We start from the raw sequence: 14,335 nt of genomic DNA, 5'->3' as shown, positions 1-14,335 counted from the left end.
TAGCACTTCTAATGTTTCCTCTGAATAAGATTTATTTTTTCCTATTTCCTCTTTTTCTTAACACAATTGAGAAGGTTTGGTTCCTGTCTAGCAGATGAAAAGGCCAGAAATAAACCCATTATTTGACCAAATATCAGGAGTTTATGCTTGGGTATCCGTTTTGTATAAATTCCAACAATTTCACAGGGATCATAATTTTCAGTGGAGTATCATTAATGATCTCCTCTCCAATTTAGCGCCATTATTTTTGAAGGAGAGTATATTAGAGAGAAATATCCTTTAGGATTAATGATAGATCCTTCTGCTTCATACATCTCTACCTGTCACTTTTACAGACTCAGCCAGCTTGGCAGTAAGAGCAAAATAGTGTCACTAGGAAGTCCTAATTGGTGTCAGATTTGATAAGCTCATCCCCATTAAAACATGTTTCTCTTCTACTCTTCAAAATATATGATCTCTGTTAAATTTAACATCTACTTTTAAAGACATTTGGAATCATAAATTTTTTAGAGAAAGTGTGTTGAGAAGTTTCTGGAAACAAATTGGTTTATTTGATTCCTCTGGAATGTCTTTGAAACTGAGTCATAAATTCCGGGATGGTTTCTACATAAGTACAGTTTCTAGTGTAAAACTTACTATGTGGTCCTATAATAAAAACCAAGCACTATTTCTGTGTTGATTAATTTCAGAGTAATTGTACCTCTAAGTCACTCCCCCGCCCCCCATGGGTGTAAGAAGGAGGATATTAACTATTAAGAAAGATGGGAAAAAATATTTAGATCTGTTAGGTAGATCTTTTTAGTAAAGGCAGTATCAAAAGACCAAAATACCTTCTCTTCCTTGCTGGGATTGTGAACACAACTTGATACTTGCCCAGTGTTGCTCTGCATATCTCAATGAAGGTGCAAATTGTGCTCTGGAAAGGGCTTTTACTGAGGTCTGCGTTTCAAGGGACAATTTGTCTCTGAAAAATAAACTTTGTAGAGTAACTCAGCAAATCCCTTATAGCACACTGATACTCAGCCTTCATTACTGAAGGAATAACAAAAGAGTTGGATTATCTTAATTGGAAAGGGGTAGGTAGGAAGTGTTTTTCAGTTGCTTAGTTCAGTTCAGGTAAGGGTGCACGGTAACCAAGAAACATAGTGACTTGTTTTCTCCATTTACATTCTTGGAGAGGAGTCTTCCATTTCAGGGTCCATCCTCCTTCCGTTCACTTTCCTTGAGTGAATTAATAAGGGGCAGCATTATCGCCGAACCACAGTCTACAGCAGTAACGTTAGGTAAGCGGTCTGCCTCCAATACAAAATGTGAACGATACCAAGCATTGTGTTACACAGGTAAAAGTGATAACTTCATGTCTTCAAGCGAATCCTCCTAGGATTATCTGTCTTTTCAAAGATTGTTAGAAATCCCAGTGCAGCAGTGAATGTTACATCAGGTTAGTTAGAATATTACTTGATACAAACTACATCAGTAAAATAACATGAAAGGCAAAGTTGTTCTAGCAAGTTGGTCATTTTCAAACATTTCTATAAATTTTATTAATTCACTAGCAGGCTTCCCAGGATTATGTCACAGAACTTACATCCATCATCCCCATGGTCTTAGATTAATTCTCTTGCAGCTAGAACTGAGATGCAAGATGCTTTCATTTCTGTTTCCTACTGCATCAACGCTGAGAAGCTGGAATAGGAAGAAATAACTTCTGATATCATATCATGCCTGACTGCTGTTAATTTTCCAGAATCATGACATGTTTTTTCTTTCTGAACACAGTACTTCTTCATACTCATTCATTTTTCTGACTTGTAGAATATGGCATAAGTGGCTTAGAAAGTGGGCATTAATTCGCTAACTGCAATAAATAGCTGCTGATTATGCTCACGTTTTCTACTTTATTGAAATAGGCTAGGATTTGTGGCTGAGATCGACAGTGTAGGAAGATGTTTAAAATGGACACCTTGCCCATCGTGTTCTTGAATTCTTGCTGTCAGGCTTGAAAGGGTTCCCTAGAAGTCACTGTTCTAAAATTACTCATCTCTGTGACCTCAGGAATCCGAACTGTGGCTATTCAGTGCTATATAAAACACCTGCTGTGTTTTCTTCTTTTCCAACATGATATGTGTGGACTTGTTACTGCAATAATTGAACCTATTATTTGTTTTGAATGTTCCTATAGTTAAGAACCATTGTGAGAAAGTCTCTTAAAGCTTTCTAGAGTTTTCCATAGTATTTTCTGAAAGTTAATTTCAAAAGCAAAAGAGAATTTCACAAATATGAAACCATTGCTTTACTTTCATTCTCAGAACTGTCTGATTCTAACGAAATTCTATACTGCTACATGAAATATTTATTGATACTCTCCTTTTTGAACCTGAGTGTTAGTGGAATTTAAACAGTTGTCAGTGAATTTTAAGGCTTGATATAAAGGAGAGAATTTTCACTGCTATTTGGTTAAAAATAGCTATGCCTGGTTTGCATTATACTTTTGATAGTGTAGCTAGTGTTATATAGCATGGAGAAAGATAGACAAATAGCGTAAGAAAATAATTATCTGATGATCTTTTTGTTCTCAGCTATTTTTTCTCTTTAGAGATCATCTCTTGGAACAGTTTGCTTGTTTTCACTTTCCGTGTTCTCACTGGAAAACTGCGTCTCAGCTACTGTATTTGCCTTCTGGAGCTGTTCTAAGTTGCTGGAAAAATCATCTGAAAAAAACCCATCTCTGGCTTTAGGTGGAGTAGAATGTAGAAGTGGATTGTTAATAGGTTTGCTTTCTTTCAGACAGCTATCTGCTAATACGATATATTTTAGAAATAGAATTATCACCTATAACTAGAACTGAATAATGTGCTATATATTAAAAATATATATACACGATGTGTTGTCTCTATGGCATATATATATTTTATATGTTATAATATATAAAAATATATACAATGTGCTATAACTACATGCACTAAATGAACTACATTTTGGTGACAAAGGGAAGACTTTCTGGACATGGCTGGGACGAAAGTAAGCATTTAAATCTAGTCTGAAGGGACAAATGCTTTAAACTGGTGTTACGCAATTTCTTATCTTTGTTGCATGTCGGTTTGTTTCAGGCTTTGCACTGGCAAAAGGGTCTTTAAAATTAAATATGTAAGAATAGAGACCTGAATTCTTGATGTCTTTCACCTCCTAATGCGTACCTTTTTGGGCTTCCTTTCATCTTGAGTACGATATCTCCTTACCCTTATTTCCCTGCCTGCCTCTGGCTGTTCAGAGCTTCTCGGTGTTTGGAAAACATGGCTGAAATGATGTGCAAAATCCCAGCAGGGATACAGTAAAGTGCTGAGAAAAATATAATGATGCAAAAAAAAAAGAGAGAGAGGTTAATGCTGGAGGCCATATCCAAACTCTAATGGCATGCAGTAATTTTGTCTTGTCTTTTCTTGTATTGAAAGGTTAGCCATAACTGTTACTTAGGACAGGGGAAAATAATTTTGAAATTAATCTTCATATAAAGAGTATTTGGTTAGTTTCGACCTTCGGAAAATTCTGATAACATAAAGGATGACTTAGGAATATATTTTGTAGTGTTAAAGTTAAATATAATGGTTTATAGATTCATCCCTCACTTGGCTGTCATTAGCTGCCATGTCTACCGGTCTAATCCTTTTCAGAGCTTTGTATGTTTGTTGTTCCCAGCTGTGGAAACTTTTTGCAACTCTTCCACTGAGAGCAGTCTAACAACATTTGTGGTTTTCAAACCCTCTCATCTGTAGCAAAAGGAGTGTCCCAGCTTTGCTGTTACTAGCTCCTCCTTTATTTTGTTTTCATCTAGCAATCTAATCCTTCATCTCATTCTACTTGCTAGACCTTCCTATTTTGTAGGAACTGCTTGTGTGAATTCTTCATAGTGTTCTGAAGACAAATTCTAACATTAATAGTAGTTACAAAGAAAAATAAAATTATATATGGTTTCATAGTAATCAGCTAACTGAAGGGTATTTGGATACTGTAAATGCTCATAGATTTTAGGCTTCTCTTTCAACTATATTTGGAAGTTTGCCCATTTTGAAAATCCCCCTTTTAAATTTCTTAAGAATACAAAGGCTGCATGTAAATTACTTATTTTGAAACTCTTTTGCCATGGTATTTTCCTTTCCCCTTAGGTTTAGCAAAGTCACCAGATGGCAGTCCAACAGCAATTTCTTCTGTTCAGGGCTATTAGGAAAAAAAGAAAAAAAGCTTTCAAGCTTTAGTGTGAAAGAAGACCTATTTAGGTGTTTAACTTAGGTCTGCAACATAGTAAAATAATCCAAAACACAAGTGCAAGAAATAAAGTGTCCCAAACTTTTGTTATTTCTTTTGACAGTAGGAATTTTTGTTAGCCCTTTGTTGTGCTTCCATGGATTGTGTCTTCTCTCTTACATTAATACGTCAAACATGGAATAGATTTAATTCCAGGACTTCTGAGGCAGTTGATTAGAGTCCAAAAAAGCGTATATAAATGTTTGATTTGGATTTCTGAAAGCAGAAAATGACTTAGCTGATTTTTTTTTGACTTAGAATATTTGATCAGATTCCCCTTTTAAAAAAATGTGCATAAAGTAAGACCTCCTAAGACCATAGAGGTCAAGGAACTTTCATCTGAACTTTCTTTCCAAAAACGAACTTTTAATGAAGGTCTTTTTCAATATCACAAAGGGTTTCATATTTATTGCCATATAGGGTGTAATCTAATTTATAAGTTAAATATCAATGATATATAAGACCTTAAAAGAACCTCTGAAAATGGAACATAGCTGTTATTATGTGTTATATCAGCACAGAGCAGTTGAGGATGGGCAATTGCCTAGATTAAATTAAGACTGGATCAGTTGATAAGCAACATATAACTACCTCAGATCAGTTATGGTAGTAAGATGCAAAAACCTAAATGCTCTAAACTTCCCACAATAGTTTTCATAAACTTGTTTGTATCAGAAGACCTGGAGTATTAAGATATGTCCAAATGACACCACAGCTGGTAATATAGTACAGGAATATTGGGAAGGCATGAAACAAGCGTTCAGGATCTTTCTCTGTACACTTCTGCAGAATCAGCGCCTCACATATGTTAATTTCACTTTAATTTTACAGTATGTCTGCTATCAAAGTATTGTTTTGATTTTTTTAGATGATATATTGCAAAGCTTTTTCAAAATAATGTCTTAAAGCATTCAGTAATGAAATTGTTACAGAAGTAAGTGTCAAAGTAAAAAGTTGTCATTATCTCCTGATGAAGGGAATTAAATTTTGAGGCCAGATTCTGAGCAACAGCTAAAATGCTGGGGCATCTTGAAGAAGTGAAGTGAAAAGTAAATATTAACTTCTCACTTACTGTTCCTAATTAGGGTATTGTTACGTGGATTCTTCTGCGGTGTAGCAATGCTTATTCCCCTATACTCTAGACTGTCGGACTTAAATGGATCCCAGAGAACTGAAATCTACCTAAGGGTCTCTGGTTTTGGCACTGTGTCCTCTGCTCCTATGGAAGTTCTGAAATTATATGGCCTACGTGCCATATTGATGGTAAGCAGCAGAGGCATTTTCCTTATGGCTGAAAGAAGGTGTGTGCTCTTGTATATCGATCAGATAGTGTAATATGACCACAACCCATCAAAAGATCTTACCCAGGTAGAGCTCAGGAACAGTTGTTTCTTTTTAAAAAGTGTGTTGTAGCCTCAAACTCTTTTTTTATTTCCGGTATGTTGATTTTTTTTCTAGAGTTTGCTCTGCCATCTCCTTTCCTCTTCTAAATGGGAAAGTAATGAAGCTGGGACCAATACATTCATTTCAGCTCTTGGCTGCACGTCAGCAGATTATTATTCTCACTTGGTTAAAAATGTAAGTATTTTGTGCAATTGAGATTTTGTTAATAATAAATCATCAGTCTATAAGCAGATCCATGGAGCTGTCATTGTTATAAGGAACAGGAACTGAACTTTGTTTATCTTTTCTTACTTGAATTACTTTTACAGCCTTTTAAGGGAGAAAATGAAATGGGAGATCTCTGCAGAAAAAAAGAATTTTTTTGGTTAGATTATACTGTAATACATATTGGTAAAAATACCTGTTGCTGTTGTTATAACAAAAAAATGTCTAGCCTATCATTTTTTCCCATGGCGAAGTTAAAATTAATATATATTATTTTGTGTGTTAGAATGTAACTTTTGGAATCTTATTTTTGACTGTAAATGCTACTTTTAAAATGCTAGACGAGCCCTGAGTCTTAGGAAAATTGTCTTTTACTATATAAAAATCATTATGAAATAGTATTTCATAATATAAAATGATGCTTTATCTAATGATTACATTAGATAAAGCATAGAAAAATTATCAGTAACACTCTTCTTAAAGGTTTGCCTCAACTCTTGGGGAAACAGAGCTGAAATAAGTCGCTTACCAGTTGTCAAATGGAGAAGATATATCACTGGTGTTCACAAAAAGTTCTGTGGTGTAATTTAGCCATTCAGTGGTCTAGAAAACTTTGATTTGGTACCAATAGTTTAAAAATTAAAAAATAAAACTGAGTAGACAGGGAACGTTACTGATTTCCAAAGATGTCACTCTCATAGAGCATAATGCAACTATTGTTTGCTTATTTGCAGTGTGTGTATTTTAATGTCATTTACTTTATTAAACAGATGGTCTTATCGTTAGTAGCAGAACTTAGAGGAAATGAGTTTAATGGACTTAACATTCAAGGGAGGTAGGTGTTATCTAAACATCATTTTGGTATGTTTTGGTTTGGATCATTATAGTTCAGTGAGGACCTTTTTACAGCCATGGACATGTAAGTATTGAGGCATCAATTAAAAATGTTGGGTGGTCAGGTGTTTTAGAAAATTTCATATGTGGACAAGCTCGTTAAGTTGCACTTCACAAAAGTCTTTGTACTTACGTGATAGTCACAACATTGGCTGCTGTAATGCCTCCTTATAGCCAAAGTCACTGTAGTTAACTAGCAGTTACCATAATGAAAAATGTTTTTTTTAAAAAAAAAAAAAAAAAGCTTTTTTTCCAAACAAAAAGTTTTCGTTTGTGTGTGTGAGTGGTAGTTTAGTATGGCTGAATGGTAGTTACTTTGCAGTTGTTATTATTAATAACATTTGATTGCGCTTATTTAAATAGTCGTCTCTCCTATTTTGCTTACCCTTAGTTCCTTGGTCTGGTAACAAATAGTATTGTGGCAGTACTGCGTGTTTCACATACAAGTATTTTAAATATCTTGCTCAGCAGCTTGGCTGTTTTCCTTTTGATGATTGAGGTATATGAGCATTGCAGACTTTAATTATGAAGTAGATTTTATTACTTACTTGCTATCGAAAGGGTAGTTTTCACCACTATTGCACAGTTAGCCACAGATTGAATTTGCTGCCCCATTATTGACACTGTGTAGTCCTCCATTTTGCAAGTTACAAGTTTATAAGACTGTGTAGCTTTGTCTAAACTGTGCAACATTAAGTGTTTTGTGTAGGAAGAGACCCAAGCATATACTATCCTCTCCCCTTTAACTGCTGCCTTGCCCTAGTTTTCTAAGGAAGAAGGCCTGGGAAAGTGGGCTGGGAAGAAGCTGTGATGTGCTGTGGCCAGACTGCCAATCTGGATTATCAGGAGATGCTAATAATCCCCTTACCACATGATGCAGTGTGTTTCTACATGTCTAGGTATAGCCAGTGAGAGTAATCACATGCTTCATCCACACTACTTAAATACAGTGAATTAGAGGATAGGACTGAGTAAGTGAGTTGTATGAACTACAGTTGCCAAAATCTGTGACGAAGAAAAAAAGCACCTAATGCTGCTCTCCTCGCTATTTTGGACATGATTGAGCCTTTCTACTGAATATCCACTTCTTGAAACACATATTATAATCTTTTTATAATGCTTTAAAAAGTATTATATTTAGCATGCTTCAGTAGAATCCACTTGATTGCAAGTAAATTAAGTATATTTCAGTTACTGCCCCCATAAAGATAGGTATTTTTATATGAACTGTGTGCCCAAAGTGTGCCTGTTCTTTGAAATGCCTGTATGACTCTCCTCTGCATGTAACAGAATCACGGAATTGTTGAGGTTGGCAGGGACCTCTGGAGATCATCCAGGCCAACCCCCCTGCTCCAGCAGGGTCCTCTAGAGCACATTGCCCAGGACTCGGTGCAAACGGCTGTTGAACACCTCCAACGAAGGAGACTGCACCACCTCTCTGGGCAACCTGTTCCAGTGCTCTGTCACCCTCACAGTCAAGAAGTTTTTCCTCATTTCCTGTTTTTCAGACAGAACTTCCCGTGTTTCAGTTTGTGCCCGTTGCCTCTTGTCCTGTCGCTGGGCACCACGGAGAAGAGTCTGGCCCCATCCTCTTTACACCTTCCCTTCAGATACTTATGCACGTTGATAAAGATCCACCCTCAGTCTTCTCTTCTCCAGGCTGAACAGTCCCAGCTCTCTTGAGCCTTTCCTCATGTTAGAGATGCTCCAGTCCCCTCATCCTCTTTGTAGTCCTCCGCTTTGTAGTCTCTCCAGTAGTGCCATGTCCCTCTTGTCCTGGGGAGTCCAGGATTGGACACAGGACTCCAGGTGAGGCCTCAGCGGGGCTGAGTAGAGGATTTTAAGAATATGTTCATACATGATTTTTTCCTTCTTTGTCTTATGGCAAGCTAATTCACCATCTTGGATCATTTCCTAATATGCAGTTTTAGCAAGGTGGTTGAGTGAGTGTTCCATATGTTAAGATTCAAATGTGTTATATAGTCCTTCAACTGTAGATCTCTAAGACAAATCATTTTTGCCTAAAAGCTTGAAGACAGCCGGATTTCTGCTGTTTTGTCCGCAGAAGCAATTTCTGTTAAAAGGAGAGAGAGAGGTCAAATTAAAACCACAGGAAGCCTTAAAACCAGCTAGATTGTCTCTTCTGAGAATCCAGTAAACCTACATGGGAGCTGTGAAACTGTAGTCTTCCTTACCCCTCGCTCTTTCTTGGGAAGAGCAAAGCATTCACCATTAGAAAGGGTGTAATTAATGAATGAACACCTAGCTCCATTTCAGAATTGGGTTGATGCACCGCATGCAGTTGCCCTGAGCACTAAGATAGCAGAGTTTTATCTGACTTCTTTTCAAGATTCTTCAAACAATATGTAATAATAACACAGTGTTAATTCCAATAAATAGTCTTTATACAGTTAGATACGTATCTCTTGCACTTAACCTTCTGTAATTAATTTAATCTTTTGCTTTATAGCTTTAGACATTGAAGTTTTGACTTTTCTAAAATAGGAACTGTATCTGTTTTTTTTTCCCGTCAGAGTTCCAGCCAGTCGTGTGAGTGAGGTGTCCCTTTTCTGTCTCCCTCTGATTACTTTGCCTGATTTAACTCCACTGCTGGAAACTCTCCTTCTTTACCATGGAGGCGCTTCACAGGAAATTCTCAGTTCAGAGTTTCTAGAGGCAGTGAATGAGGCCTTTCTAAAGTAAGTAGCATAGACTTTATGATTTTTCTACTCTTCATGAAAAAGAATATTAAATCAATTGAAGTATCTTTTTTCCCTGGACTTGTATGCTGAATACACTAAGCATCTTCTGTATTATAATAAAATATTTCCTTTGCACTTGAATAGCAGACCTCAAGTTGTAAGACAAACCAGGATTTTCACTTGCTGATGTACAAATTATGGCATAACAGGTTTAGATACTGATTGGAACCTCTTCCCACCTTTTCTCTAAAATGGAGGCACTGAATTTTTAGGAGGTAATGTAGAAGCTGTGATCACTTTTCATGGAATTATTATTTACCTTTCATAGAAGTGGATGAACATTCCTACCATGAGATTTTAAGTGCCATCTTTAAAACTTTTGTTTTTCTTTTCAGAAAATGGATTCTTGCATTTGAGTGGTTCCATGTTCTCTTATTTTTCCTGAGAAACTGGTTCTTAACATTTTCAATTCTCCTATTTTACGGCAGATTGTTTTTAATGAGGCTAATAGAAGCAATTTGTGAAATACGGGTTTTTTTGTTTCTCTGATACTAAAACAACTGTTTTTAATAAAATCAGCCTATGGATAAAGGCCATTTGAGTGAAGCTGAACATCAGGAAGACTGGCTTTGCTAGGGAAGGGGAGATGGTGCAGCCTACGTTTTTGATTGAGAGTTGACCTAGTAGAATTGCAGCCAAAAAGGGTGGCCCTGAATTTCTTACTGAGACTTAAGTTCTCACATACCCATGTCAGTGGATACTTGCTGTCATCTTTGGTCAATTAGTAAAATCCATTTCATCTTGGCATATGACGATTTGGCCTTGAGTGTAGAGGTCTGTGGCATCACGGACTTGAATGACAGGCATGTGAAAATGCCCCTGTCTGAAGCTGCCAGACTTGAAGTAGCTTTATTTAATACCTCTAAGTGTGAGGTGTGAACACAAGAATATCAGTTTTACCCGTTACTCCCTACTCAGGCTTTCTTTAGGACATCAAGTACAACCTCCTTATTTTCAGAGAACGCAGTGATTTCCGAATGGGACAAATAAAAGATCATCTAATGCTAGAGAAGTATAACCCAAAGCTTTAAAAAAAAAAAAAAAAGCAAATAAAAATTGCAAAAGATTTTTTACCAAATTGCAGTTTTATGTGTTATTAAATAGTTCTTTTGATACTAGAAGGGGTCCTTTGGGACCTTCACCCTAGTTATTCATTTCTTTCCTTTCTAATCAAAATTTTAACTGCTTCCCCTGCACCCAGCAGCATTATCTCTGAGATGTTCAGATAAAGATCCTTATATGCATCACTGTTTCCTTGAACATTTCAGCAAAAAGATCGTAGCTAGTGGGGAAGAGGAACTGTTAGCGTGTTAGGTACAAATGCTTCTAGACATTTCTTCAAAGCTGAGAAAAATGAGTGAAAAAAGAATCTGAAGATCTTTAGTGAAGGATGTGTCGCAAAAAAACAATGAACAGACTTTCACATGTATATCTTCTATGGCTTCTGCTGAACATGTTCCACAAGCAATAATAAAATTTAGAAAACTTTCTCAGGTCAGGTACACAACTCAGCATAAATGGTCTATTCTCATGTCAGTGAGCTAGCAGTCAATCATGACATACTTTTGCCACTTTTTAATGGGAGTCTGAACACTTTACAGGGTCATAAAGGGTTCTTCTGACTGAAATAAACTGCTCTTCGAGCCATTTGTTCACCACAGTGAGCAAAAAGAATTCGGTTCATACTGCTCTTGCCTAAAGACTCATGAAGGGTTTCTGACAAAAGTTTTTGGTTTCTCTGAGGACAGATGTGGACTTGCACATGTTTTACATGATATACTCTTGGCCTTTCACTGAAGCTCTTGTAATCTTAAGAGGGACGTGAATGTAATTTTTTTCCCCTCTGTGTGAATAGCTGAACAGCATGTTCCCTAATGCTGTCATTATGTTCTGAGCATGCTTCCTTCTATTCTAGTGCAGCCTGCTCCATGAATTAGTGTCATTAAGTGCTAAGAAGAAGATTGTAACTTGCAGTGCTTCACAGAACTTGGAGGTATCCCACTGGGACTGTTTACAAGTACAGTGGCAGAAAGATAAGGATTGCAGTTTATTTCCTATGAGATTTTTAAGTCTAACTTTTGAAACATCTCTGTCTGAGCTTCTTAGATTTCTATTTCTGTTATAGTATCTATTATGTTGTCATAAAAAAAATCAAACAAACAGGGACTTCCGGGAAAATTAAAAGGCTCATATCATTCTTAATTTAGTCTTATATGCATTTTTAAAAATAATGGTATATATTAGTTGCATAGCATTTTGAGACTAGGCAGATCTTTACAATTTTCGAGTTCTAAATATGTTTTTGATATTTCTTCTTGCCTATGGACACACAGTTTTAACTGAAGGTATGCAAGAATTGGAGAATATATGGCTTTTCAATGCCAGTCAGAATTCTGAAGGCTGATATTTAGACAAAGATGAAAATACATACATTGAAAAATAGAACATAAAAAGCTATTAAATCTTTCTGTTGATGTTTTTCTCTTATCAGTAGCCCTGCATGTTACTCTCCCTGTCTAGTTTTAGGGTTTTTATCTTCACTTCATTTGAGAACAAGGTATATATTTCTAGTTATTTGTATATTTTTTGCTTTTAACCTTTTAATCTGAAACGAGCATAATAGCTGCAAAAATATTCCAAGATGTTTTGTGATCTGGTATCTCTTCTTCGGGGGTTACTGTGATGCGTTTTTGATTTGTTCCTGGTCCACGTGTATTATGATGTTGTCCCACTGTATGCTATGCCCTTTATTTTCTAATGATATAATACTATATTTCAGCTGAGTTATAGCTGAAAGCTTCAGGTGAAAATCTTCTTAAACATTTCTCTTTCAAAAGGCTTCAGTCAGTGTTGGTGGGCTCAAGAGTTGATCTACTTTATTTGTTTTCTTATTTCTTTGCAAAGACTAGGTAATGCTTTGAATTATAGCCAGCAATAAAATTATGTAGGACCTTTCTGCTTGCCTGTCAGAGGGTGACACTTTCTAGTAGACAGGTGTACAGGAAACAGCTTGGGTTTTAAAGAGAGGGAGCATGGGGTAGATTGTTTCTCTAGAGAGTTAAGGAACTCCAGACTTGAACCCTCCGTTTCCACTTGCTGTGCTCTGGCAGAGATGAATTTTTGATTTTTAAAGGCATGTGGTAAAGTTCATTTGTATCTACTTGGTGATCCCCTGTTATTCTTTGGCATTATTATTTGATAAAGCTACGGTCACGTTTAGAAACCTTTGCAGTCCTACTTATTGAACAGAGCACTGTAAACCAGAATTTGTCTCTTTTGCTGCAGGCTGATTTCTTTGTCTTTTTCTGCCATGTGCGCTTTTGTTTGTCTTCCAACTTCTTAGTGAAAACGGTATCTTCCTCCTAAACCAGAAAGAAGATCTCCCTCTCAGAATCAGCTGTCTTCAGCCTATGGCTTCGTCACTTACCAAGCCTTGAAAAAGCTACTTTATATCTTTTAGACCAGCTGGTTTCCATTGAGGTGAATTCGCTGGAAGAAGTGGCTTGTGTCATAAAAGATTCATTATTGGTATGTACAAGAGGTAGTGTATTTGATTCTGTACTTTCATGCTCAAGGGTTGATGAAGAGTCCTCAAAGATGGGAGAAGGGTTATTGTGTGGCATATAATGTGCTAAATATAAAGGCTAATCTTGAATCTTACAGGTATCGTTTAAATTTTTAGTTTTTGCACTGAATTGATAGAAGAAAAGAAAGATTTGATGCATAGACCAAGGAAGGATGAAGAGACTGAGAATATAATTGGTGGGGATGCCAAGTACCTGCCCCGCCTTTAAAAATTTGAAACTTTTGGAGGGACGATTTGAATCTGTTTTTACTTATGTCTCTGTGCCCTTGGGAGTTTAGCAGTTTAAACAATTGAAATGCTTGGTAGATTATTTTATTGTGGAATGTTTGATTAGTTAAATTTGCATGTAAACATGAACACAATTCTTAATGTAAAACATTTGTTAAACTATAATTAAAGTTTGATTTCAAATGCTATGATACAAAGTGCACCAAAAATCTTTCTTTTTAGAAAACATAATGACATAGCATCTTCTCCGAAATTGTTAGTTTGCAAAATTAAATGTAGATTTAAATGTGAACATGTGCTATGCACTTATACTCTATATTTCAGAAAACGGAGCTCACTCAAAAAAGGCAGAGGTTATCGTATTTTCACCCTATGAAATTGCTTTCATAGTACGTATTTTTAAAAGGAAAAGAAGTGGTACATTGAGAATTTTTTCCTTTTTAATTGAATCTGCAGATTTCTATTGCAAGGGTCATTTACAACGCTTGCAAATCTCGTGTTTCATGTCAGCAGCGTTTAGGTATCATTTGGGATATAGTTGTTCAAGGCTATAAGTTGACAAGGCTATAAAATAGCATATTCATACAATTCTCCTGTGCTGAACACAATCTGAGTTGAATACGGTACAGGGTACCATGCATAGCTCAGAAAAAAAACTAGATTTTATATACAAAAGAAAGTAAAATCTTTAGCATAATTATTGATTTAATGTTGTTTATTATTTTCATATTTGAATTGTTTTCATACCCTGATCCCTAAAAAGGATGGGACCCTACTGTGCTAGTACAGTTAAATTGTACAAATTTGCCTCTGCTGCAGAGAATTTGCGCTTTCAAAGGAAAGTATTCGCAGGGAGGAAAGACCGGTGTAGCAGCTTTGAATGCTGGTTTAGAGAGGACATCCTGTGGACAAGGAGTGGTATGAGTGAGGGCCTGAGAGTGAGAGCAGCTAACAG

The 14,335-nt window shown here is 36.3% G+C and overlaps 1 protein-coding gene across 28 annotated transcripts in view; it reads left to right on the top strand.

Annotated features, from left to right (window-relative positions):
* FANCC (FA complementation group C) overlaps positions 1-14,335 on the top strand; it is a 101,793-nt gene that overhangs the window by 52,814 nt on the left and 34,644 nt on the right. For all 28 annotated transcript variants that reach the window (XM_068928128.1, XM_068928122.1, XM_068928121.1 and 25 more), the window contains 4 exons: positions 5,761-5,880; positions 6,681-6,745; positions 9,339-9,503; positions 12,938-13,094. In XM_068928128.1, coding sequence (XP_068784229.1) covers positions 5,761-5,880; positions 6,681-6,745; positions 9,339-9,503; positions 12,938-13,094 — 507 coding nt within the window. The remainder of the gene's footprint in view (positions 1-5,760; positions 5,881-6,680; positions 6,746-9,338; positions 9,504-12,937; positions 13,095-14,335) is intronic.

The sequence above is a fragment of the Struthio camelus genome, chromosome Z, assembly GCF_040807025.1.
Source record: "Struthio camelus isolate bStrCam1 chromosome Z, bStrCam1.hap1, whole genome shotgun sequence".
NCBI lineage: Eukaryota > Metazoa > Chordata > Aves > Struthioniformes > Struthionidae > Struthio > Struthio camelus.
This window is presented reverse-complemented; position numbering and strand designations above follow the sequence as displayed.